The sequence below is a fragment of the Rhamphochromis longiceps genome, linkage group LG22 (genome assembly GCF_057381845.1).
Source record: "Rhamphochromis longiceps isolate RC_006_pf linkage group LG22, R_longiceps_female_GT1.1, whole genome shotgun sequence".
Lineage (NCBI taxonomy): Eukaryota > Metazoa > Chordata > Actinopteri > Cichliformes > Cichlidae > Rhamphochromis > Rhamphochromis longiceps.
Genome location: NC_140577.1, coordinates 12,947,961 through 12,975,362, shown reverse-complemented (window position 1 = coordinate 12,975,362; position 27,402 = coordinate 12,947,961). Strand labels below are relative to the sequence as shown.

The 27,402-nt window shown below is 41.1% G+C and overlaps 3 protein-coding genes across 3 annotated transcripts; 2 read left to right on the top strand and 1 right to left on the bottom strand.

The window, feature by feature from the left end:
- Positions 1 to 6,979: 6,979 nt before the first annotated feature.
- crabp2b (cellular retinoic acid binding protein 2, b) lies at positions 6,980 to 12,107 on the bottom strand. The gene is made up of 4 exons (XM_085395747.1): positions 11,868 to 12,107; positions 9,042 to 9,220; positions 8,613 to 8,729; positions 6,980 to 7,071 (listed from the first exon to the last, which is right to left on the bottom strand). The coding sequence occupies exons 1-4, from the start codon at positions 11,947 to 11,949 to the stop codon at positions 7,021 to 7,023; spliced, it is 429 nt and encodes a 142-aa protein (XP_085251873.1). The 5' UTR covers positions 11,950 to 12,107; the 3' UTR covers positions 6,980 to 7,020.
- A 4,366-nt stretch (positions 12,108 to 16,473) lies between these two features.
- mrps21 (mitochondrial ribosomal protein S21) lies at positions 16,474 to 18,636 on the top strand. The gene is made up of 2 exons (XM_085396747.1): positions 16,474 to 16,612; positions 18,234 to 18,636. Exons 1-2 carry the CDS (start codon positions 16,530 to 16,532, stop codon positions 18,412 to 18,414), a joined length of 264 nt encoding a protein of 87 aa, XP_085252873.1. The 5' UTR covers positions 16,474 to 16,529; the 3' UTR covers positions 18,415 to 18,636.
- A 3,300-nt stretch (positions 18,637 to 21,936) lies between these two features.
- Positions 21,937 to 27,319, top strand: ciarta (circadian associated repressor of transcription a). The gene is made up of 6 exons (XM_085396818.1): positions 21,937 to 22,320; positions 23,714 to 24,061; positions 24,191 to 24,266; positions 24,359 to 24,437; positions 24,685 to 24,838; positions 25,099 to 27,319. The coding sequence occupies exons 2-6, from the start codon at positions 23,714 to 23,716 to the stop codon at positions 25,465 to 25,467; spliced, it is 1,026 nt and encodes a 341-aa protein (XP_085252944.1). The 5' UTR covers positions 21,937 to 22,320; the 3' UTR covers positions 25,468 to 27,319.
- Positions 27,320 to 27,402: the final 83 nt, after the last annotated feature.

The window sequence follows — 27,402 nt, the reverse complement described above, 5'->3', positions numbered from 1 at the left end:
TCAGTTTATTAAGTCTGTTGGCATCTGCGACCCTCAGCCTGCTCCCCCAGCATGCAACAGCATAGAGGATCGCACTGGCCACAACAGACTCATAGAAAATCCTCAGCATTTTCTGGCAGATGTTGAAGGACCTCAGTCGCCTCAAAAAATAGAGACGACTCTGGCCCTTCCTGTAAAGTGCTGTGGTGTTTTTAGCCCAGTCCAGTTTATTGTCAATGTGTACTCCAAGGTATTTATAGTCCTCCACAATGTCAACACTGACCCCCTGGATTGAAACAGGGGTCAAGTGTTTCCTGGTCTTCCTGAAGTCCACGATCAGTTCCTTGGTCTTTGCCACGTTGAGCTGCAGATGATTCTGCTCACACCACGTGACAAAGGAGTCGACCACAGCCCGGTACTCTGTCTCATCATCCCTGCTGATGCATCCAACCACCGCAGAGTCATCAGAAAACTTCTGAAGATGGCATGTCTCTGTGCAGTGGCTGAAGTCTGTGGTGTAGAGGGTGAAGAGGAAGGGGGAGAGGACAGTCCCCTGTGGTGCCCCTGTGTTGCTGATCACCTTGTCAGACACACACTGTGGGAGACGTACATATTGTGGTCTTCCTGTCAGGTAATCAACAATCCAGGACACCAGAGAAGCATCCACCTGCATCGCTGCTAACTTATCACCCAGGAGGGTCGGCCTGATGGTGTTGAAAGCACTGGAAAAGTCAAAAAACATGACCCTCACAGTGCTCGCCGGCTGGTCCAGATGGGTGTAGACACGATTGAGCAGGTAGATGATGGCGTCCTCTGTTCCGAGACGAGGCTGATAAGCGAACTGAAGGGGATCCAGATGTGGTCTTACTATGGGTCGCAGCTGGTTAGTGATGTTGGTTAGACCTGGTCAGCCTGAAGTGAAGCCTGAAATTGGCTTTCAGTCAAATCCACTTAGGAATCAATCAAATGCCCGTTTACTCTATGCAGTGACACAATGGGCAGCTTTGTTAAAGTGACTGGCCCTAAATGGTAACTAATAATACTTTCTGGTACAGCACCCTATATAAAGGGGTTAAAGGTTGGATTATTTGCTTAATCTGACTTTTAAAAGAGTTAATGTTCTAAAAATCAGTAATAAAGAACATTGGACTTGCTCTATCTTAATAGAACTGGGGTTCATGTATACTGGTTTGACCTCTGACCCTGTGGTAATGAGCTGCATATTGTTTATTAACTTAATATAATTTAAAATAATTGTTAGCCATGTTTACTTTTCTTTAAAGTGGTAAAAACCTCTAAAAATATATTTTTGTGTCAAACACTCACAGGTAAGTCTTGTCAGTCTTTAGTATCTCACCCAGTTAGAAACCAGCACCAGTAGCAAAGGTTTAATCATTAACCTACAATTGCACAATTTTGCTCTTTTACAGATTATTAATGTGCTTTATTGATATTCTCTTGCAGATTTTTACTAAGCATAAATATAATATAAAATCTCTATAATGCAAAAATATATAGAGTGTCATGCTCTGCAGTTTTGTGGTGTTTTTGAGTTTTGAAATCTTAAGTTTTTGTTTTCAGGTTTGGGCTGCTGCTTATTCTATGGTTTTGATTTATGTTTTCTATTAGATTTATCATTCTAATAAGAGCTATACATTCATCATATTAGTGGTTCATTTTTAGTTTGTGATCGTTCCGTTCCTTTTAAAGATGCTTTACCGTTCCAGTTTTGAATTCTTGTTTTTTTCAATTTTTTTCCAGCCAGCTTTGGAAGGTGTTTGCGTTTTGAATGTGGGCCCTTTTTTTTCTGGCCCACGTAGTTTTTTGGGTTTTTCTTTAAAGCTATAGTGAAAATAAACACTTGCCTTTTGTTCACTGATTCAGAGGAGGCAGATGTGTTATTCCACAACAAAAGAGATCTGTCCAGGAACCGTGACACTTTGTTCCTGATTTTCTGTTTGCTTTGAACCGTTTGTATTTTGTGTGTGCACACGCTGGCCAATAAAGGCTCTCTTTTTGTTTACCTTGCTTGCCTGTGTATCTTACACTTTGCTCTTCTCCTCAGTGTTGATCACAGTGAGACCATTTGGAATGAGCTTAATTGAAATTTTGAGTTTAACAGCTAAAACCTAGAGACCATCAAAGGTAGAAGCACAGTTTTTATGCAGACTGGTCAGAAACATTTTGAAAAATGCCCGGTGATGGCTTCTGAGCCCCCTTTAAAATTATTAACCAAAATACTTCATCCATGAATCTTTCTGTGCTGTTATGAAATTTCAGCTGCATGCTAAAAATTGTGCAAAATAAACCCTTACATCAATGGCTCATCTCAGTCTCTGATACTATTTTTGCTAACCTGAACTTCTCCTTTGATGATAAAAAGGCAATTACCTGTTCCTCCATTAGATGTCACTCTTGCACACAGCTGATCTCAGCTGAATGTGATTCACAAGGCAGATTTAACCTCAGTTACCTTTTTTTAAAGAGCTGGGACAAAGAAAAACTTCTTACACATTTTTTTTTTGCTTTCTTCAGAGTTTCTTACAGGTCATACTCTGGCACAGGCTGACACTTGTGCTTCTCCTTTGATCCCAGCTCGTTTGCAGGATGCTTTAAAGCAAAACTTTAAAGTTTTTGGGGTTTTTTTTTAACTTCTTATATATTACCCTGTTGTCAGGAGCAGAGAGGACCCTTAGCTCCACCAGTTTATCCACATTTCATGGCCTAATGAGTTTGGACAATCCAGCCTCGTCTCTTTTCATTATCTGCTCCTGCAAATCACGTTGGGGGTCACGTGGGAGAGGACAGTCATGGGGTTTCCTTACAGACACACAGGCTGTCTCACACACACATACAGCACACACTCTGATATAGTTACTGTACATTAGTGAGTTTTTATGAATATTTGTCTTCATGCATGAATAGGCATGCATTAATTACGACTAATTATTTAGCATATGTAAACTGAGCTATGTTAAGGAGGGCTCGGTGCATTTGGACCCTTCTTGCTCACACATTTTTTTCAGGGGGGTCATCAGCTATGCATCCATAATTTTGGGAATATTTCCATTAAGAAAGGGCCAGAAATTCCCCTTCGGGGGAATCACTGAAAAGAAATCCTCATTGACAACCTTAATAATGTCTATAACACATATATTATTAATATTGACTGGAACAGTTAATATGAATAATATATAATATAATATATAATTTAGTGCCATATTTACACTCTTCACAGGTTGCAGAATTATTAGCGGCAACTTCTGTAGCTTAACTGCTGCTCCTAAACCTACTCACAGGCTCTGCTTCATTTGTCTTTATGGTCACAGCTAGCAGCATCTGTGTTTGTCAGCTGACTTCTGTGACTCATCATTTCCTCTAATGGGTCTCGTCATGATTGGTCCAAATGGCCCCAGATCAAAAGCTGGATTCGGGTGCCTCCCAGTCCAAAACCACAGAATTCCTCAGCCAATCGAGCAATGCGAGACTCCATGACATCACTGCCTGAGGAATGAACTGGCATAAGAATTGTTTGGAAAGTGACCCAGCTAAGGAGGGACCAGTTTGGACTGCTCCTATGAGGCTTGCAACCATCAGTCAAAGGGGTCATTTAGGCAGACTTCTGGGCATGTTATGTGTGTGTGTGTTTGCGCAATGCCAGTTTTCTTGTTGAGCAAATAGCAGGGAACATTCCAGCCTCTCCTGAGTGCAGTTAAAGTGCTGCGGTTTTGTTGAGCACTTACACAATGCCGCGGGTTTCATTGAGGCCATTCAAAAGACACATTCTGGTTGTGAGACATAAAAGCACGTACATCATGGCTGAGGTTGTGTAAGCCATAAATACTTGGTCACACATAATACTTTCAGTGTTTTTCAAGTACACATTTTTAGGTACTTTGCTTAAATACATCTAATTTATCTCCACTATGCTGTTGTACACTTGTAATCTTCTGCATTTCAGGCATTTTTGCTGGACTATCTTAACATGATAGCTATTATTATGCCGCAGGTTTGCCTTAAAAAAAAAAAAACGACTTTTATATTTAGGCTTATTTGAGGCTTATGCCTTCAGAACTGCCTTAATTCTTTGTGGCAAAGATTCCGCAGAGATTTTGGTCTGTACTGATATTTGCTGGCTGCACATCCATTATGTTAATCTCCTGTTCCACCGATTCTCAAAGGTGATCTGTCAGGACCTTCTTGCTGTGGTGCAACAGTGCTAACCACTGTGCCACCGTGCTGGCCTGCATCTAAACCAGGGGTGGGCAACTCCAGACCTCAAGGCCGGTGTCCTGCAAGTTTTAGATATCACCCTGGATCAACATACCCGAATGAAATGATTAATTCATTAGCAGGCCTCTGGAGAACTTCAAGACATGTTAAGGAGGTAATTTAGCCATTTAAATCAGCTGTGTTGGATCAAGGATACATCTAAAACCTGCAGGGACACGGGCCCTTGAGGCCCACCCCTGATCTAAATCAAGCTAAAGTGCTACTAAGAGGACCAAAGTGTGCCAAGAAAATATCCCCCGCACCATTATGCCACCGGCAGCCTGAAGTGTTCATATAAGGCTGGATGGATCAATGCACTGGTGTTGTTTACACCAAATTCTGACCCTACTAGTAGAAATCAAGATTCATCAGACCAACCAACAAATTTCTAATATTCTGTTATACAGTTCTGATGAGCCCATGTGAACTGTAGCCTTAGTTTCCTGTTTTTACTTGACAGGAGCAGCACCTGGTGTGGTCTTCTGCTGCTGCAGTCAGTCTGAATGGCGACGTGATTGTAACAAGTGGTTATTTGAGTTACTGTTGCCTTCCTAACACTCAAAGGAGTTTGGAAATCAACAAAATATTTTCTCCCCGAGAACTGGCGCTTACTGGATATTTTCTCTTTTTGCACCATTCTCTGTAAGCCCAAGTGATGGAAAATCCCAGCAGATCACCAGTTTCTGAAAAATTAAAACCAGCTTTTCCAGCACCAACAACCATGTCACGTTCAAAGTCACTTAAATTAGCTTTGTTCATCCAACCATATCTGCATCCCTACTAAATGCATATGAATTGAACTGCTGTCGTGTGATTGGCTGGCATTTGTGTTAACAAACAGTGAGTATACACACTATATTGTCAAAAGTATTCAAACATCTGCCTTCAAATCCATATGAACTTGAGTGACATCCCATTCTTAATTCTTGCTTCAGTGGTTTCGGTGCACCGTTTGCAGCTTCAGTCAGCCATCCAAATCTGATAAGCGGATGTTGAGGCACATAGTGCGCAGATGTCACCAACTTTCTCCAGACTCAATCGCTACAGTTCTCCAAACCTCATGTGGTTTTTGGATCAGCTCAAGAAGAGAGAGCTTCATGGAATGGGTTTCCATGGAGCTGCATCCAAGTCTTACATCATCAAGTGCAAAGCATTGTAGCACACCTACACTGGACTCTCGAGCAGTGGAGACGTGTTCTCTGGAGCGACGAATTACGCTTTCCCCTCAGTCAATCTGTTGGACAAGTCTGGGTTTAGTGATTGCCAGGAGAACAGTACATGTCTGACTGCTTTGTGCCTGGTGTAAAGTTTGGTAGAGGGGCGATTATAGTGCAGGGATGGGGTTTTTTTTAGAAGTGGGGCTTACCCCCTTAACTCCAGTGAAAGGAATTGGCCTGCACTGAGTGCTGACTCAGTCAACTCAAGAGAACACCTTTGGGATGAATTGGAGCCAAACCTTCTCATGAATGATCAGGATTGATCGAAAAGTCGAAAAATTCTTATGCACACTCAGTCATTTTGTTTTCAAAGCAGACTTGAAATATGACAGAAACCCCTCAGTTCAAAAAAGAGACAGGGGTAGTCCTAGTAGAGATAAAATGTAAGGTGCATGGCTGTACTTGAGTAAAAAGGTTTGATACTTTCTCCTCCAAATACACACACGTTTCCACTGAGGTTATTAATGACAGTCATCCTAAAGGAGGCCAAGTCCACCTGCTGCTTGCTCAGCAATGTGTATATAAACTGGGAAGCACTTCAGAGGGGTTCTTGTCTGCACACTGTTTGCAAACCTGGAAAAACCATCACTGCCTGTGAACCATAGCTGTTCTCTTCTCAGGAAGTCCCTGAGACCCCGGAGGTCCATTTTTCACAGCAAGGTGAGGCTCAGACTAAACCACGCTGCTGAGTTTTAGGTGAGCAAAGGGTAGACTTTCTTGTTCACTACTGGCTCTCGTTTTGTTCGCACCCCAATATGGTGACAAATTATATTTTAGAGAGGAAATAGCTGGAAGTGTCCCAGCACAACATAACAGGAAGTCGGTCAACACTTTGTAACTGGGCACAGAACCAGAGAGAAGAAAGCAATGGAGTTTTTAATGAGCATGCTCTGCATGTAGGCACAGCTGGAAAGCGGAGCATAGAGTGTATGAACTCCCCTGATGCTAACTAATGTTCTCATGGCCACCCTCTCCCTTTCCCCTCACTCATTTCATTTTCCTCTCCACTCCCTCTTTCCCCCTCGTCTTTGCCAAGTGTCTCTCAAAGCAGAGTTTATGAAATATGAATTGTCTTTGGGAGTTTTCAAACTAATCAAATGCATATTGTAGTGATGAAAGAGAGCACATAGAGGACAAGGGTTTGCAAATGGAAACAGCTTTTGGGGGAAAGGGTGTACAAATGGCAGACAGTAATGTAAAGTGATATGCAGACGGGAATAGGAGGTGCCGGGTGGGGACAACATAAAGAATGAGAGCTTGAAAAGAAACCAGATTTATATAAAACTGTTTATTAACATCTTTAAAAAAGATTTAGACACAGCTATAAAGCTTTATTTGTTTTTTAAAAAAGGAATGTAGTATGATACATAATGAATAAGTTTACTGTTATAAAAACAATACCAGCTGAAGCATTTTGAGCACTGTTTGACCTGACCAACACCGACTCTCTGAGAGGAAGAAGAAGAAGAAAAACAAGGCGAGTAAATGTAAACCATGCATGAGGCACAAAACAGAAGTATTGTATGACAGTCCTGGGGAAAAAAAAACAACTTCATTCTCTCTCATAAACTCTGGTGCAGACAACATCTCCAGCAGTCATTGTCTGAAAGAAAACAGCAACACAGACACAGATAAGACACAGTTCATGTTTTTCTTTTTTTAAAGCTGTTTAACAACCATTTAGTCAGCAAGAAAAAGATTGAGAACAGGTGTCCTGGAGCAGGATGTGTTTAAAGTCAGCTTATTTTGTCAACATTTCTTTTACCCAAAGGAAAAAACAGATTTTTAAAGGTAGTTACATGAAAGGGAAATCTTTGTTAGGACAGCAGCTGACAGTCTCATGATTACATCTCTGAAGAGGCTGAACTTTCCCAGTATATTCAACTTTAATGCTAAACCAACATCATAATGCATAAAAATTTTTAAAACATAAAACTGAGCACACAAAGGCAAGCTTCAATTGAATTCAATTTATACAGCACCAAATCACAAAACTCCAACGATCAGGTATGACCAAGCACTTGACGATAACGGGGAGGAAAAACTCCTTTTTAACAGGAAGAAACCTCCAGCAGAACCAGTCTTAGGGGGTGGTTAGGGTTGGGGGTGAAACAAACATCAGGGGACATCAGATTTCATTATGCTTTTTTACAAATTATGATATAATCCTTTTGACATAGCCCTTGTGTACTCCACACTGGAGCAAATTCCCTACTTTAAATGTATTTCACCTGTAGTTTTCACCTCCATTCAAGCACAGCCTGCTCTAACTGTAACTGGTCAACACCACTCTGAAATGGAAAACATTTCAGCAGACGTACACTAGAGTCTACAAAATTGTGGAACAATTTCAGAACAATATAATAATAAACTTTGAATATTTCATCATTGTAGTTTGTATTATTAAAAGATTCTGACAATCTGGAGAAATCACATGGCCTGTGGTCTTCAGGCAATCGGGGAGCATCACATTAGAAACAGACATGATTCTGTTATAAAAATCACTGCATGGGCTCAGGAACACTTCCAGAAATAACTGTCTGTGAACACAGTTCACTGTACCATCCACAAATGACAATTAAAGCCCTCTAATGCACAAACACAGGCATCTTTTCATTTAAACTGGACTCAGGCAAAGCGGAAGACCTTTCCTTAGTAAGTCGAACCGAAATTTGAAATTCTTTTTTGGAAAACATGGACACAACATCCTGCAGACTAAAGAGGAGAGGGACTTTTCTGGCTTGTTATCAGCACTCAGTTCAAAATTCTGCATCAGAGATGACATGGAGGCAAATGAGCGGGCTGTGAAATTGGCAGCTTGCATATCTGGAAAGGCAGCATCAGTGCTGAAAGGCTCATTCAGGTTTTGCAGCAACATATGCTCCCATCCAGCATTTCCAGGGAAGGCCTTGCATGTTTCAGCAAGACAATGTTTTTGTTATGAAATTCAAAATGAGCCAATATTTTTCTCCTTTTAGAGATTTGACATGTGTTCTTTGTCCTCTTGTGAATAAAACATGGGTTTTATGAATGTATTACTTCCTGGAAGCTGAAAATGAATTCAAATCTTACTTGGGGGTCCTAAAATATCTACACTGAGACTCAAATTGATTGCACTGTTCATTTTGTACTTATTGCACGTACCAGTACGAGCTCTCCATCATTGGTCAGCTCTCGGGTCCACGCTGTCTTCGGCCCATCGCCTTTCTGTAAAGTCTGTTCGCAGCTGATCTTTCTGTCTGTTTCCCACTTAGGAAAACTCTGCAGGGATTCACATGAGAAAACGTATCAATGCCTGAATTAAGTTATAGCAAAGTTCAGGTTTGGTCATAACCGGAGCTCAGTGTGCTGGTTGCTGCACGTCAAAATGTTTTCACGGCTTGTCCTTCATCACCCACTCGGTATGAAGATGAAAAACAGATCTCTTCGAGTTGCACTGAAATTATTTCCATATGTTTCTTTTGCACAGAGCTGGGGCTAGTTATGCTGTCCTTGGCCAAATCCCGGTATGCATGTACTAACATTGCACAGTTTTTGTGTTTTTTGGTTAATTTGAAGCAAAGAGACGTGTACCGTGCAGGGACGTCCATCCACCGTGGTCTCGCTGAAAGATTGACCCACGGTGAAGGAGACATTGGTGGTGCGGACGCTGGTGGATGTCTTGATGGACAGAGTCTCTTCCTGCTGGGTGATTTCCACTGCCGGGCTGGACGCCGCTGCCACTGCAATCTTCCTCAAGAACACGTTGACACCTGACCACAGACATGCAGACCAAATGTGAAACCAGAGCTGTGCAGTGCTGGTCTTTACAGTGGGGAATGAGTATAATCATAGCTGTGCGTGCCAGGCAAACTTTATCTGAAGGGCATGCATGTTTTACTCTGATTTCCCCACATTCTGCTAATTTTACAACGTCTTTATGGGACACAGTGCTGGGAAGTTTTATTGCATACCCTTCAACAAAATTAAATATTGTCTGATTCCTCCATAACAAAGGTTATGCACGAAATCATTTCTGGAAGCCTAAACATTTTCAAAACAGTCCGCGTTGTTGCATTGCCACACAGTAACCCAAGTCTGAAAAAATAAAGCAGGGAAATGTTCATTGTGATTCATTTCTTTCAAGTCTATACATGCAGGCTATAGTGAATGACGTAAAAAAAAACAAGAGCATTAATCTCACAGACATATGGCAAGCTTCAGAAAATGGTTCCTGCTAATGAAGAGCACATGGGATTTCCTCTTAATAAGGCACAACATACAGAACCACTGGTATGAAACCACTTATTTCTGTTGTTAAAGGCACAGTTCACTGCAAAAATAAAAGTGATTCATTAGCCTGTCAAATGAAAAACAACCTGAAGTTTCTTCATCCTCACAGCCTGAGCCACTTTTCAAAGAAATCCGTTTGTAATCCTCAGCTTTTTTTGAGATTTGAGATAAGAGTCTGGTTTTCTAGAAAAAATATTTCTAATAATGATCACTGAAGATAAGAATCAGATAAGGTATGACGCATCGTGTGCATAGACAACTGGAAAAACTGTAGAAAATGAGTCCATCTGAATGTGTCTTGCAGTTTTGCGTCTCTCTTTTTGTTGTCATTTTTGAGTCTCTGTAGTCATTTTTGGGGTAGGTGTGAATGTTTCTCTTTGCAGTTCTTTGATGTACTTCTCAAAGAGCGATGGTAAATGGGCTGGTCCTTATACAGTTCTTTTTTTTACCTGACCATTCAAAGCACTTTATATCTATTATAGAGCTTTTTATTCAACCATTCGCTTTTTTCCGTCTTTCACACGCATTCATACTCTGATGAACCCATTGGAGAGCAACTTGGGGTTCGGTATTTTGCTCCAGGATACTTTGGAGACTGAAGCACGGATCAGACCACTAACCTTTCAGTCAGTAGATGACCCGCTCCACCTCCTGAGCTACAGCCACCCAAATATTAACAGAGTTATTCAAGTGAATATTGTCTCTCAATCTGAAATAGAAATATTTATACAGGCTTCTTATTTCATTGTGGTAATGTGTTATTCCTTCGCCTGAACACATCTGCTAAAGCTGGAAGGTTTCTCACCAGGTCCCATATGACACCACTTCTGATTTCTTTACACTGGGTTCATTTTAAGATTTTGGTGATCACTGTGATCAGACGTATCTCTATATTAGGGAGCTTTTTCAACCAGAAAATCTTCCTGATGGTACCTGGTCCAGGATGAAGAGCAAAGAAAATTGTGATTTGGGGTTTTGGAGGGGGTCCTTTAGTCCTTAAACTGGATCTGCAGACACTGTTGATACCTTCAAGAAGACCCACCAGTGCAACCTCATTTTTATTTACTTGCATCAGTTTAAACTCCTCTAGTAGTTCCATCTATTATTTTGTATCATTTTCTATGTTTCTATAAAACACTTTGTGACTTTTGTTCTGTAGAAATACAGCAAGAAAAGAAAAGGTTGAATGAATAGCACCATGGAAGTGTTGTGAGTAGGGATGTAAATTATTGTGAATGTAACCTTTTGCTGTGTGAGTTGGACTGGCTTCAGTGATTAAAAAAAAACACCCCAAAAATCTGATTCAGACCAGATTTGCTCATGCATAACAGAAGCAGCAGGCACTCAATCTCTCTCTCTCTCTCTCTCTCTCTCTCTCACTCACTCACTCACTCACTCACTCACTCACTCACTCACACACACACACACACACACACACACACACACACACACACACACACACACACACACACACACACACACCCCTAGATTAAGCCAGAGAGGCCCCAGGCATTGTAGGAAAGTCAGTCTCAGACCTGGCAGTCTGCTGGGGCCCATGTCGAGGCTTAGTTCCGTTTACAGTGGCTCTAATTACAACCGCATGAGCAGGAGCTTGCCACAGATGAGCCTAGTCTCATCGTCCTCCATAGGATATTTGTCTTCACATTTTTAAGGGATGCCACCGGATGGCACTCGCCTGACCTCTCACTCCTGTTTTCAGTAGAAAGCCTGTGTGGCTTAACAGAACCAATATTCCCAGGACCACATTAGCCACTATGCAGGAGCAAGCCAGTTTAGCCACATGCAGAGCCACTTCAGACCGCTTCGGCTCTCCAGCCGATTTCTGAGCCCAACGGATAATGCCAAAATGACTGACAGGACTTTTTTTTCTATCGAGATGCATCCCACCTCCTTCCTTTTTGTTTTACAGTTCATGATTAAAATCAGTGCAAAACATGCATGTTTAACGTTCCGCGTGTAAATAATTTTTTATACTTAAAAATAAGATGTTCCTCTTTTGTAATACATAAATACAGTTATTCTGCATTTTTTTCAAGAAAGCAAATTAAATGAGCTAATTGATGCGAAGGTCCAAATATAATAATTTTTTAAAATCCATTCACTCACCAAGCGCTCTCAAAAGTTCCTCGAAGTTTTCCGAAGACTTCATTTTCCATTTTCCAGAGAAATCGGTGACTTTATTCTCCATTTCTGTGCAAGCACTTGCAGAAATTAATATTATTGGATTATCAGCGGATTATAAACCTATTCTGGTCGCAGTCACTGTTTCTCTATATGTCTGTCCTCCCGCGTTCACCGGTTGGTAAAGTCGTCTCCTCTGCCTGCATCTGAGCCTCCATTCATTGGCTGACTGCTCGCCTGGATCTGATGCCGGTCCAGCCAATGCAGAAGCCAGTGGCAGGGAGGGACTTTCCCCCTCGCTCCCCGATTCCAAGTCTACCCTCCACCTCTGTCAGCATGGTGAAAGATTTGGATAAGAGCTGGAGAATTCACTTCCAGTAAGTCCTTTGATGTTGATGGGCTGCCAGCTCGGATATTAAATAGAAGCGTTAATTGTTTTTAAGATGGCACTATGTTACTCCCAGATATTTGACAAGAGCTCCTGATAATAAAAAAACATGGAATGAGGCTGAAACGTATTACTTATTAAGTTTAGGACTATTTAAGAAGCAAGGGTGTTTGGTTTTAAAGGGCTGGAATGTCAAATCAGATATCAGGTTAATGTGTTTAGCTCCAAAGCTGGGTTGGAAAGGCTGGTAATGAAAAAGGAAAAGATAAGACAGCCAGCTGGAGGCATCCATCCAGGAACATGCCATCGGCATTGCCACCCTGCAATTAAAACTTTAGAGCATGAGTGTCAAACTCATTTTAATCCAGCGTCCACATAGAGCCCAGTTTAAACTCAAGTGCATCGGACCAGCAAAAACAAGGCTCAATAGCCCATTAAAAATGTGTTTCCCTTTCTTTCAGCGCAAGAGCAGTGCAGGACTACATAAACAGAGAGGGTGGCCCGGTGTGCGTGTGATTAATGCAGACAAAATCTAAAGCAATAACTATCAAAGCAAAGCAAAAGAATGAACAGAATCAACCAACAAGGGAGGAAAGGAGATGCTGAAACATGCCCTGGACTGTTTTTGTGGCCAATAAGACTCATGTTTCACTGATAACTGGTTTATTTATGTGAATGAAAAAGCTTATATTTAATATACCCGATAAAACTTATATTATCATCTCACTCTGTCTTTATCTGAACTGGACAGGGGCTGATTACTATCTGCTCAGTGAATCACAGTTCAAATGCTCCTTTCCTTTGCATGCAAACCACAATTATAGTTGCTTTATACAAGAACACAATAAAAAAGGTCATTCACATTTAGAGACATTTGGTTTGTTGTGCATTAAATATATTGAGAGGAGGTCAGAAGAAGTTGTCCTGTGTCTTTGTGGATCTAAAGGAATCATATGATAGGGTGCCAAGAAGGGAACTGTGGTGCTGATGAGGAAGTGAGGAGTGGCAGAGAAATATGTGAGGGTGGTGCAAGACATGTATGAGGACAGTGAGACAGTGAGGAGGTGTGCAGCGTGAGTGACAGTTGGTTTCAAGGTGGGGGTGGGATTACATCAGGGATCGGCTCTGAGCCACTTTTGTTTGTGGTGGTGATGGACAGGCAGACAGACGAGGCCAGGAAGGAGTCTCCACAGACTATAATGTTCACAGACAACATTGTGATCGGTTGTGAGAGTAGACAGACGGAACAGTAAAGATGCAAAGAGGAGAGAGAGGGTGAAGGTGGATGAGTTTAAATGTCTGGGTTCAACAATCCAAACCAAACACAGTGTACAAGTGCGATGAAGAAGAGAGTGCATGGGAAAACAGACAAAATAATAATAATTTAAAAACAGGTTAAATTAATGTGATCGCAAGTTGGGCAATGCAATGACAGTAATCAGCAGAAATCAGCAGAAACTGATAAATAAACAATTTGAATATTCACATAAGTATCATCAGTGGGATGTGTGTGATCATAATGTGGATGAAACTTACTGGCAGAGTTTGTAGATGCAAACTTCCATTTTATGTTTCTCTCTCTCTCTCTCTCTCTCTCTCTCTCTCTCTCTCTCTCTCTCTCTCACACACACACACACACACACACACACACACACACACACACACAGAGAGAGAGAGAGAGAGAGAGAGAGAGAGAGAGAGAGAGAGAGAGAGAGAGAGACTCAGTGCCAAGAAGGTTTCAGCAGCGCTGGATGAGACGGGATGCCTCTGGAAACACGATGCACTGCATTCACCCAACAAAAGGAGTCATGATGTTATCTGTGCAGGCTGTCTAAGCATTCCTCCCCGTGGCACCATGCAGATACAGTAGCCTATAGAGTTACAGAAACATGGGAGTTGACCTCATCTGCAATGTTATGTAGAGAAAAGGCAGATTAATTAGACCCACCTTACACACAGCAGCATTCACCGCTAGCTGACCTCAGACAGAGGACAACAGCAGAGCACAGGGGATGAGGAGAAAGAGAGGAGAATAGCCCTGATGAAAGAATAACACCGGACACTGCTCTCACTGCTGCTATGACAACAGATGTAACTCCATGAAGCTGTGATTCCCCTGAAAGCTATCTCCCTTTATACAGCCTCTAATGGCAGCAGTTTGGTTCCCTGCTCTAGAGAGACATGATTGTTTGTTTGTTTGATTTTCTCTCTCTGATTAATTCAGATTATTTTATTTGTATGTGTGTGTGTGTGTGGCTGTGTAGTTCCTGGGTGGAGGCTGTGAACCCCTGCACACATGACTGTGCATGGGTTCTATAACTAATCAGCATCCATCAATGCATATATACTCTGTCAACAACAACAACAACAACAATAATAATAATAATAATACATTTTTATTTATATAGCACCTCTCTAGAGTCACAAAGTGCAGCACATAAGATAAGTCATAAAAAGGTAAAAACAGACAATATAAAACAGGCAAAAATTAACCAAAAGCAGATGAACTGAGTTTTGAATTGTTTATTAAAAACAACTATTGAGTCCACAGTTCTTAAGGTTTGGGGGAAAGAGTTCCACAGGCTAGGGGCCACAGTGGCAAAAGCTTAGTTCTCCTCTTAGTCTGTTTTATAGCAAGTAAGCCTTGATCAGATGACCTCAGGGACCTGCTAGGGACATCGGGCTGTAGCAGATCAGAGATGTAGGCTGGTGCCAGTCCATGCAAAGCTCTATAAGTCAAGACCAGGATCTTAAAATGGACTCTGAATTCAACAGGAAGCCAGTGTAGCTGAGATAGCAATGGTGTTACATATGAATACGTAGAGGATTTTGTCAAAAGCCTACCTGCAGCATTTTGCACAACCTGCAGACGATCCAGAGAACCTTTGCTTAGACACATAAACAGTGAGTTACAATAGTCCAAGCGTGAGGAAATAAATGGATGTATAACAATCTCCAGTTCAGAGTGAGATAAAATAGGGCTTAACAAACCAGAGAATTCTCATGCCCATCCAATGTAAGAGTCGAATCAAAAGTGACACCTAAATTCCTGATAGAGGATTTAACATAGACCGAGAGAGGACCATGGGCTTTCACTATCTGGGATAATAATCTGTCTGGAGCGCACATAAGGACTTCAGTTTTCCCCTCGTTGAGTTGGAGAAAATTTGCAGCCATCCAACGTTTGATAGAATCTAAGCAGTCATTCAGAAGCTGAAGCTTAGATAAATCCTGGGGCTTAAAAGAAATATCATCAGCATAACAGTGATAAGAAATCTCCTCAAAAGAGCCCATTATATGCTGGAAGGGGAGAAGATATATTAAAAACAATAAAGGCCCCAAAACCGAACCTTGAGGGAGACCATAAATAAGGGAGGTAGAGGATGACCTAAAATCGGAGACCACCACAGAATAGGATCGGTGATGTATGAGGAGAACCACTCAAAGGCAGTTCCAGATACACCCAGTGTTTTAGCCTTTCAAGGAGCATGCGGTGGTCAACAGTCTCAAAAGCTGACGTGAGGTCCAACATATGTAGAACAGAGCATTTTCCTGCATCATTACTCATCAAAATAACAAAATAACAAATATTAACAACAGCATGGAGTCAGAAGTTCATTGGATAAAAGATTAAATACCGTAGATAAAACTAAAGGGGTGTTGTTTTTACCTGTAGGAGGCAGAGCTGGAGACGTTGAAGTTTTTATTGAGACAGGCCAGGATACACAAGAATAAGTGCATCAGAAGGACAGCTCAGGTCAAGTGATTTTGAGACAAAGTTAGAGAGGTAAGGCTGAGATGGTTTGGACGTGCACAGGAGGGATAGCGGATATGTTTGCAAAGGTTGCTGAAGATGCTGCCAGGCAGGGGGGAAAGAGGAAGCCCACAAAGGAGATTCGGGGATAAAGTGAAGGAGGATGTGAAGATAGACAGAGGCAGATGACCATAAATACATTTTCACTTCAAGTTTTCACCTTTAAGAAATATTTCAAAATGATAAAAGGGTTTATGAAGCATACGTGTCTTTTAAAGTAAAGTAGAGTCTCGAACATAACTGAAAATTTAATTTTAGAATAAAATATCTGGGAGGAGAGAAAAAAAGGCAGAAAAGCCTTTACCACGGGAAAGATGCCATTTACTAAAACGGTTGAGTCAAACGCCCCCTAGTGTTTGTGTTTATGCGGCGCTTCTTGTGTCCGGAACCTTTTGTCGTTAGGCGTTTACAGCCGAACGAGAGTTGAGCAAGCACCGGTCTCATCATGGCGAGACACCTTCGATTCATTTCCCGGACGGTGATGGTCCAAAACGGGGATGTGGATGCCGCGTACAAGACTTTAAACAGGTCACTGCGAGGTTTTTGAATTTAACGTTGTTTGTCAGATGTGTTTGTTGTCCGACCAGAGGCGCGCTAACGGCCCAGCCTAGCTTGTTGCTCAATGTCACAGAGCTGCGCCTGCGCAGTGGGGACAACACAGTTTACAGAATACGCTTTTTCTGAGGCTTTTTTTGTGTTTTAATTTTTAAGATAGATATACATGTAATCAAAAAGCGAAATTCACTACACGTTTAAATTGAAATTGATTAAAGTCTGCGTATTTTAAGCATATTAGCATCATTCGCGGTTTTTAAAGAGCATAACGTAAAAAAAAATTCGACTTAAAATTGCGCTAGAAAAAACAGTAATTTCACACATTTCGACAATTTTATTTAGCTCTGTTGTTTAGTTGTTACATTTGGATTTCAAAGTAAAAGCAGGGAGAATTCTAGTTTTTTTTTTTTTCTCGGTGGGGGGTGGGGAGTTGGACGGGACCATGAATTAACTGTGTGACCCGTGAGAAAATCATAAAGGATAAATAAAGTGTTAAGGACTGATTTTAAAAGACATTAGCCATGATCTTCCAGCCTTTGTGCAGAGTCCTTTGCCCCGATACAGATAGTATTACAGTGCACAAGAGTCTGTATAGTGAACTGCTAAAAGACTGTACTGCATGGTAGTAGAAGAAGGTTTTAGATCTGAAAGTAACTTAAAAGTAGCAGTACTTCTCTGTAAAATGCGCTTTTCCAAATTAAAACACTACATGTAAAGTTCTAGGAGTAAAAGTACATATCTCAACATGGTGTGCAGTGTCCTCTTTAAAAATTGGAGAGGTTGCAGGCCTATAAACCTATCTACAGCAAATGGACAATATCTGAATATCTGTCATGTCCTTCATAAATTGAAAAAAATCCAGCAAAGACCTGACACAGAACTTGAGAGATCCTTCTGCCTTTTTTGCTGAGAAATGGTCAGCAAATCACTGCAACTATTCTCCATTTTACTAGCAAAATATATAAAGAAATGAGGGGTGGCCCAAGACTTTTGCACATTATTTTTGCATAGATTTTATGGCTCAAGATGATTAATTTTTAAATGTTTATTTGGATCCAAAAGCAGAGCACGCACAATTTTTTGAAGGACTAACATTTCAAGATCTATTTATTTTTGGTCCTCTCTGTTATTTGGACTATTTTAAATACATATTTAAAGGGTATATGTTGTCCTGTGGTCAGGAACAAGTTACAGTTTATCTTGGCATTACATCCCAGTTACAGTTTATCCTATGGCTGGGAGCCAGTTACGGTTTGTGCTGTGGTTAGGTGCAGTTCTGGTTACAGTTTACCTATGAATCCGTGCTTCAGTCTCATTAGAAGCTGACTGTGTTTGCATGCCCTCAGACTCTGAAAACGTAATGTTCTCTGTTGTACTTCTTACATTTTGACATTTTGTCTGGGTGAGTTACCGATTAGTCTAAAAAAAAAAAAAGATGAATAAAAATGTAATGGTTTTAGCATATTAAGCACTTATAAGCAGAGGCTGACATCTAATAGGAACTGATGCACTTGGGACTACATTTGTGTCACTTTTACTGCTCTTTCTGTTTACTAAGTCTAATCTATTCACACGTTTTTTCTGTTTACTCCAGGATTCTGACTCAGGATGGCATTGTTGACACAGTGAAGCGCAAACGATACTACGAGAAGCCCTGCCGAGAACGACAGCGGAAGAACTTTGAGAACTGCAGGCGTATATACCACACGGAGATGGCCAGAAAAATTGCCTTTATCTCCAGGACAAACAGAGAAGATCCCTGGCTCGGCTGCTAGGGAGATGGCTCCTGTTGGAAAAGGAATGATGGACTGGATAAGACTGGGGAAGCAAAGCTGAAAGAAGCAAACAAGACCAACATAATGCTGCTGCCTGAGCCTGAAGGACCAGGCAAACGCAGACAAAAGTGGTGTTTATGTGGTCACATTGTAAACACAAAAAATGTGATTTAATTGTCTCCATTTTGAACATTTCTAATAAATTAGACACTTAGGACTTATCACAGTTGATCTTTTATTTGAATAACAAACTGGTGTATTCTGTAAACTCAGCTGTGTGTGTATTGGGTGATGTTTTTGCCCATATATGGCACTGGAAGTAGTTTAACGCGACCTCATTTTCTGAAGGAAACAATGCTGCGATGCTTTGGGTTTTTGTGTGTGTGTGTGTGTGAATGAGGTCTTGGCTCAGCAGCATCGTACTGTAAATTAATTCAAGGTCACTAATGCACAGTGTGGCGTTAATGTCCACCGACAATGTCGGCCACCTCCTGCAATGCTGCTTAAGCGAGGCGCGTCGGCCGCGCACGTCTGTCTCGGCTGTTTCCAGCAGGGGGCTTTGATGTGTGCACTTGCTCTCTCCTCACTTACACAGGGAAAGTTAAACATTTTCACCACGCTTACTTATCTCCGAGGTTACCAGGTCATGTTTATATCCTGTCCTCTGTCTTCAGGCAGTGGGTGGCATTGTAAGGACTGAGGGGAGAGCTCTGACAGATGACCTGTGTATATTTCACACTGTAAAAGGTTGACTATCCTCACAACATAACTGTTTTTAAAGGATACGCTAATTTGTATGACTAGTGGATCTAACAGTAGTGAAAAGTGTTTTGGTTCTAATCCTCGCAGTAGTTACAAATTTCCCCTCAAAAGCAGAAAAACATTTAACTGTTATGGAGGGTTAACTGGAACTACTTTTTGTTCCCATGGAACTGTCCTGTGGATTATCCACAGCTACAGTTTGTTACTGGTGATTTTGTTAAACAATGCTGCGAGTTTTAACTCCATGCTGGCAGAGTAATGTGTAAAACATGGCCAAATTAAAATAGTGAGTGTCTGCATAGCTACAAACATATATACTACTTGGGCCACCCTACAGGAGCTGTTTAGTCATGAAAACCATGCCATGAAGTTCCCGGCGTGCAGCTTTGGGCTGATGTTATTGTCAGGGGAGATTTGGAGTAAACCGGAGTATTTGGTCACAAGTACACTCCTTTGAAAACGACATTAGTGAATAACTGACGTTATTTGTCCCAGGAATGATAAAAGGAAGAATCATATCTAACCTTGGTTCTTTTGATTGCACTGTAAGATCAGAGTAGGCCTACTGCTCCACACTGAATGGAGCCATCTGCAAAGGTGGTTATATTGATATGTTACCACCTTTTTTAACCACCTCTGCTGCTTCAAAATTCCCACCAGTCGGCAACTGCAGGACTAGGTCAAACATTGGATCAGGGGTTTTCTTTCACAGGATGTTTACAAGATCCGAAGGAATACCTGGACCTGCTCCAAGTTAAACCAGTAGGCCTCGCCACACCTCTCGGGAATCCCTGGGTTAGGCTAAGGGTTTGGGAGGTATCATGTTTGGTTATTACAAAGATTGCCAAACAAACACGCTTGTGTGTATTTGGGCACGTATAACTACGCACAGGCAGCAGTCACTGCTTGGGGAACATTGGTAATAGATAACAAGGCTCAATCAAAATAAGAGAAAAGCTCTTCCAACAACATTTGAGGTGGATCAGATGGGGTACAGGCAGTATTAAGTAATAGGTGATTGGTCCATAGTTCAGTTTTTATTTTAAGGTTTAATCTGTGGCTTTCTTTATGATGTAGACTGTGCATCCAGCAGACTTGGTAAAGTAATATCATCGAGACAGGCGCAAACACTTTTGTTGGCTTGCACCCAACATAAACACACTGCCAGCTTCCTTTCCACTCATAAGTATCGACTGCACAGAGGACATGTCAACACTTAGAATAATATATGTTGCCACCCATGGCTTCTAATTTGAACCAGCAGCCAACAGTGACACTTAAGAAGTCTGATTGTAGTGCAGCTCATGTCAAATACTTTTATAGCCCCATATACATAAGCTTTAAAGAAAACATGCCTGGCCAAAGCTATTAGAACATTCATGCATATGTTGAACATCTGCATCCTTGATTCAATTATAATTCTTCAGTTGTCTGCATATACTGCTGCTGGCAGTAGGCTCCCCTGTTTACACGGTTTCTTTATCAGTTGATGGCTGGTGCTGTTTGCATGGTTACAGTACCTGTGTCGCAATCAAAAAGTCTGGAACTAAGTGTATCTGTGCAAACTTTAGGAACATGAATCAAGCCAGTGTGACAAGAGCGATACCGACAATGTGCCATAAAAAGAGCATTACTGATCTGATGATTTGTATAAAGAACCTGCACGCACTGCCTGGGAACTGCGCTCTCATTGGTCCAGGTTAAATTACGTAATTTAAGCATTCTGTTCACAATGGCACTGCATCACTTTTGTTTGAACGGTATAATAAAAGATTTCGAACTCTATTCGACTCCCTCCACCACACCCAGAGTTGTGGCAGTGCTGAATCTGGCTTGTGCCATGCTTTCTATGTCACTCTCTTTTTTTCACTAATGTTATTCACCTGTTCCCCGTGTTGTACCGAAATCATCATAAACATTTGTTTTTGTCTGTAAAAGCTATTTTAATCAACTAAACCCACCTACACTTGCAGGTTAACAGCCCTCTTTTTGCATGTGACACAAGTGATTCACTCCTCAAGCATATATCTTATTACATAATTATGTAAGCCTGCCTTCCAATGGGCTCTCTCTCTCTCTCTCCCTCTGTGGCTTTAATAGGCCTATGTTGCCACATCTTCTTATCTTGTCCAGCTTGTTGACATGAACTTAATAATAAATAAAATTATTGTTTCTAGAGTTTATTTTAATAAAGGTTATATTAGATTGCACTGTAATCTGAAGCCAAAATTATGTTGTTGCTTCAATAGACCTTTATCGCATGCTTATTTAAATCTAAATCTCCCAATTAGTGGTTTGGTTTGTTGTTGTATGCATGGAAGATGTTCAGGTGTTATCTTGGCAGGTGACCCCAGAAAGCAAGTTATCAACGCAAGACTGACACAAAATCCCTTTAAATAATATTAATCTTCTTCGGAAAGACCCTGCTGTGAACTGTGCATGTCTCTCTCTCTCTATCTCTCTGATTAATGATGTTAATCAAGTGACGTGGGTGTCTTGGTCCATCACATGCAAGCCTATTGGAGAGCTTCAGTTAAGTAACATGACGAATTTGGAAGAATGTGGAGAGAGTATGGAGGGGGAAGGGGGGGGGGGGGGGGGTGTGTACGTGTATGTGCGCGCGGGGACCAGCAGCGTGGTCTGTTATTACTCGTTGGCTCTATAATGTGACTCAATCTGCATATCAACATTTTAGATGCCAGTTGCCTCGTGCTGTCCCTCTCGCTCTGCATCCACACCTACCACACGTGCGGCCGTTGAAGGATCGGAGGGATCCAAACCCTTATACCAACCAACCGACGTTGTGCGTCCCGCCGATTGGCCAAGCCTCTCGGCCAAAGGGAAAAGAGCAGCTCTGGGCTCAGCCAATCGCGGCTCCGTACACGCTCCAGCACGTGTAGAGGCCGTTGCTCTCGGTGGGTAGTTCGCGTGCGGGTAGGAGAGCTCCCAATGTAAGTGAAACGCCACGAGCGGAGGTAGCAGAAACGAGGAGGGACTGGCTAAGAGGAGTTACAGCTGTGCTCACAAGTAGAGCCGTTAGTTTTTGTGGAAGTCCCCTCTGTGAGCTTTGATTTATTTTTTTAAACTAGTTCAAATAGCGCTAGCTGTCCTTTTTTAAGAGTCCAACTCTCCTCCGTCCAAAAGGTAAGAAGCTCCGTCCTTTTCCTACACTTTAACGTTTTTTAGGGAAAGGTGGCTCCTCACTTATTATATAAAGCCTGCGTTTTATTTTTACCTCAGATAGACTAAACAGTAACTTTTTACATTTACACCTTTACATAGCGAATTTCCAGTTAGCTGGTTGACCACGGGTATTATTACAGAATGAAAACGGTATTAATACTGCTTTTATGCTTTTTCTTAAAGACATTTTCAGCTAACAATCACTCAGTTTGTGGGATACGGTTTTCTAGACTATTCCCAGTTATCGCAAACATGTTATAACTGGTATATAAGATGATTATTGCGTTTTACCAGCTTATCAGCTGCAGACGTACACACATGTGTGTCCTTACATAAATCAGATTCCCATATGTCTCCAGTTTTAACCATTAAAATTAAATACGTAATATCCAGCCTTAAGAGGCAGTGATTAAAAAAATCTAGTGCAGATATAAACAAACTAAGCTCAAGGCAACTAACATTTGCAGCAACACGTGCTATAACAAACTTTATGTAACAGGCTTTTGCGAAAATTTAAGGGGGCTCGTGCGATTGAACTGCGCGTTTTTTAAAGTGAATAACTGCGATTGCGTCGGTCGGAGGGCCTTCGTGTTCTTCCAGGGTCATAATCTATCAGAGTTGATTGTTATTGGCTCTGTCCTCATCTGGATTTTATTGCGGTTGCTGAAAATTTGCGAAGACGTAACTCACTGTTCTTGGCAACAAGTGCACTTCTAATAGATATTGCATAAAAGTGATGAAATCATCGTGCTGCAGCATTGCAGTCACATGAGGGCTGATAAGTGTTTTATAGTAACATATGGATAGGATTTTCATTTAATGACTGTATTACTCAATCAAATACGCAGCTATTATAACTAAGGCGCCTTGTATTTTTTTTCATGTTAATGTTACAAGTGATCTTCTATTTTATGTGCATTTAAAACATTTTGGTGCCCACCAAACAAATCTAGGTCTTTGGCCAAAGTAAAAACATTAAGACTGTGATAAAATATTGTTTGAATAGCAGTAAAATGCAAAGTTTTCTATTAAGTAACAATAAAAAGACTCTTTGCCTGGCTCTTAACTGTATGCTGAAGGGCAGGTATGTTAAGGCTAACTAAGAGACATAAAATTCAGAGATGTATCCCCAGAAGCATCAAAACTGATCATTTGTTTAAGGTAATATGACCTCCTGAATCACCAGTTAACTAATATTCATGTTTTTGGAGTGTGGGAGGACGCCAGAGTACCCATAGGGAGAACATGCAAAAAGCCTGGATTCAAACCCTGGATCTTCTTGCTGTGCTACTGATTACTTTACTTTTATTCATAATCTTGATTTAAAAGAATTTCCTCAATACTGTCTCCACAGATGAATTCATTAGGTATTTCCTCCAAATGGCCATCTTATGACTCGCTACCCTCCACTCCAAGCTTTCTGCTCAGTGAGACTGAGCAGACTGAAGATGAGGCTGAAACCTTCTCAGAGGGAGAGGGGGACAGTGGGATTGGAAAGTTGCCTTCCGCCGATGAAGGAATCTCACTTTCTGGAAGCTACATTGGTTTACCTCCTCATACCAATCAGCTGCGTTTGAGATCTCAGTGTGACCGGTCTGAAAAGTGCTCTGACATGACTAAACCTCCAGGCTCTGCCCCTTCTCCTGAAGACCACACATTATCGTCATCAGTGACACCAGGGGACATCGCTTTCGCTCAGAAGGTGAGCACTTCTCTTTTGGAATCTTTAGGTCTTATTTTAGTAAACAGAAGTTTTTAGCTGTGTTAACTTTTAGTAAATAGCAGATTTTAGTTATATTAACAGTCTTTATTATTGCCTTTAACATTACAGTGTGCAGATTTGCACAGGTTTATCCATCCTCTCCTCGAGCTGCTTCATGGTTTAAAGACTGGCCGATTTGACCGAGGTATGTGTCTGACCATTATCCTAAATGATCTTCATTATTTATTGCATCCAATCTGGTAGTTATATCCAGGTACCTGCTTGTGTTTTTGATAGGCTTAACCAGTTTCCAGCAGAGTGTTGCTATGGACAGGTTGCAGAGGATTCTTGGAATCCTACAGAAACCTGAAATGGGGTAAGTCCACCAAAAATGATACCTAATGCTCACCTGGTTGAGCAGCTGATCGAAATGTCAAAGGTTATAGTCCTTACTGCTCCTACCCTCTCTCCACATTATCCTGTTTAATAAAGTTAAAATGCCTTTCACAATAACTTTATTAAAAAGAAAACCTAATATTAATAGCAGTGTTAACAGCATGAACAGTGTTATCATTGTCCCTATTACCCCACAGGGTAATTGTACAATTCTTTTGTTTCTGCAGTGAGAAATATCTTCAGAATCTGCTGCAAATAGAGATGCTGCTCAAAATGTGGTTCCCTCGGGAGGCGTTTACATCCACAAACACACCAAACAAGACCACCACACCCAGAGTCGCAGCACGCTGGAGCCAAAATCAGCTCCACATCCCAGTAAAGGTGAGCTTCCTCCTGGTGTCACCATATCTGTGACAGTGTTGTTTAATGTAATAGTATTATTTTAAGGAATGAAGGAGAAAAAAAGCAAATTAATGTACATTTAAAAATGATTAGAAAGCATCTTAGTATTTAGTAGAGTATTCTGTCTCCCCAAGGTCAACCTCATCTGCTTTATTGTCCTTTTTTGGCTCAAAGATCTTAATTCTCTTCCAAGATGGCCTTGATGTGTTGTTATTTTTGGTTCTGCTCTCCCATTGCAGAAGAGAAAACTGAGCTGGCCAGACTCTACCCAGGCTGGCAAAGTCCCAGCCAAGCACGGAAAACACGGGAGCTGCCATGCTGCCTTTTCACTAGACACCATTTCCACGTGTTGGCGCGGATCCCGTATAGAACAGAAAACTCCAGAGGAAGAAGCAGACGAAGCAGCTGGGTACAGCTGTAGCTCTGAACACGAGTTTACACACAGGACTGGCACTTTAAGCAGGCCGTCATATTTATGTAGCAGGAGAGCACATGACAATCGGAAGCACCCTGAGAGTTCTCCGCCCTCCTCCTCATGTGGCAGCCCAGCTACACAAGACAGCTCGGTGTCTTCAAGCAACATCATTACTATAAGTGACTCACCTTAGCTGGCCTTAGCTGACCTCGCTATCACATGGAGGTGCCTCAGCATGCCAGCGAGACTGAAAGCAGAGGGCGGACTCGATTACATAAGAATAAAGTTGGGCGTGGAGCCAGTCTGTGATGCTTATAAGGAACATTAAACCAGGAGGAGGAGAACTGTACAGAGATGGTCATTAACCCCTAACTATCCAGTGTTGGGTTTTTAATGACACCAGAGTTATTTCAAAGTGTTTGTCTGAATGGATTTTTGTATACATTGACCTTTAAGTTAAAAAATGTTGAAAATACTTTTACATGTGTTAAAACAGTCTGTGCTGTGCTTTGTACGTTTTCATATCATCGAACGCAGCTCTAAGCAGTAGCAGTACAGGATTTCATGCCATTGATGAAAAATGTGTTTGTAGCAGGAAAAAAACGAGTCAGTTGAATATAAAATACTTTATGAAGCGACGATTGGTTCCACGGCTGCTTACATTTTTTTTGCATTTGCACTATTTTCCCAGAGAAAATAGGACAAATTAATTAGCGGCTTAGTTTATCGTGAAGCAACTCACAAATTGATTACAAATATACCTCATTATTGAACTCAGATGACTCGAAATTTTATTTAGGAAAGTTTAAAAAGTATTTTTTCCAGCTGTCTGATTGTAGCATACAGTAGAATAAAGGCGTGAAGCCGCTGCCAAAATGTGCCAAATTAAACCATGATGCATTATCATATCACAAGCAGCTTACTCTAGTGTCGCAGCACTTAACGTACGCTCTTTGTTTTTTTATCTGCACTTATTAAGAACAGATGTAGTCCCACACAGAACATGACTGACTAGTAATCACTGAGCCGAGTTAGAAACCAAAGAAGCTCGGTCTTTCAGTTGGTTTTTATTCTGTAAGCTAGCTGTAGATAGGTGGACTTGAAATATTTTATTACACTTGACCTTGGGCATGGGGTCACTTTTTCCTTATTAGGTGATTAAACAGGAATAATATAATATTTAATCCTGTGTGACTTTGAATTGATGCAGCTGCACTTTTGGATGACAATGAGGAAATGTTACACACTAAAGGGTTTGTGATGTTATTTATGAAAGCAGTACTTGAAAACCTTAATTCCCTTCAGCAGACTTGGTGTGTGTTACGCCTGGGATGAGCGCTTTACAGGTTTTTGTAGGGGAAAGGGTGGGGGAGGAGGACATGTCATTTGATTGCAGTTGAGCAAATCTAGCTTATTATTCATACAAAAAAGCTCCAAATGCATTGTGTCATCATGAGGGCAAAAAACATCCCTTTGTGCCCTGTTTTAAATGGATTTGTAACCCTGGAAGTGCTTTTCTATTGAGTCATTATTAAGAAATATCAGGGGGAATACGATAAACAAAACACTTTCCATTCCATATCTATTAAATACCTTAATATTTTTTTGTACCACCATATTTTATAATCAGGTATCATTCATGTTGAATGACGTTTCATCTCTGGTGGGATCTTTTTGTTTTGGGTTGTTTTTTTTTTTAACCAGTGAGCCTTATTTTATCACATAAAGCTTGCCTGACATTAAATCATACGAGAAAAAGTCATACGAAAAGTGTACTGTTTTAACCAACGATGGTAACGTCATTTTGCCACATATGCCACTGAAAAGTGAATGTTTCTCAGGCTTTGTCCTTACTTGTGTATGAATTTTCCTATTTAAAGCAGAAATTGGAAGCACAAGGCGGAGAACAATAGTGCAGCGGTGTGTTGTGTTAGTCTGTTAAGATGTAGCATCCTGGAGTACATTTTTTGTTGTGCTGGGTTACACTTTTTATTTGTGATAAAGGAGTTAAGAAAAAAAATCAGATTTTACAGTTTGATGTCTTTAATTTTCACTTGTTTTAGAAAATTTATTTCTTATAATGAAATTATTGCTGGTGATTTCTTGATAAGTACAGAATGACACGAAT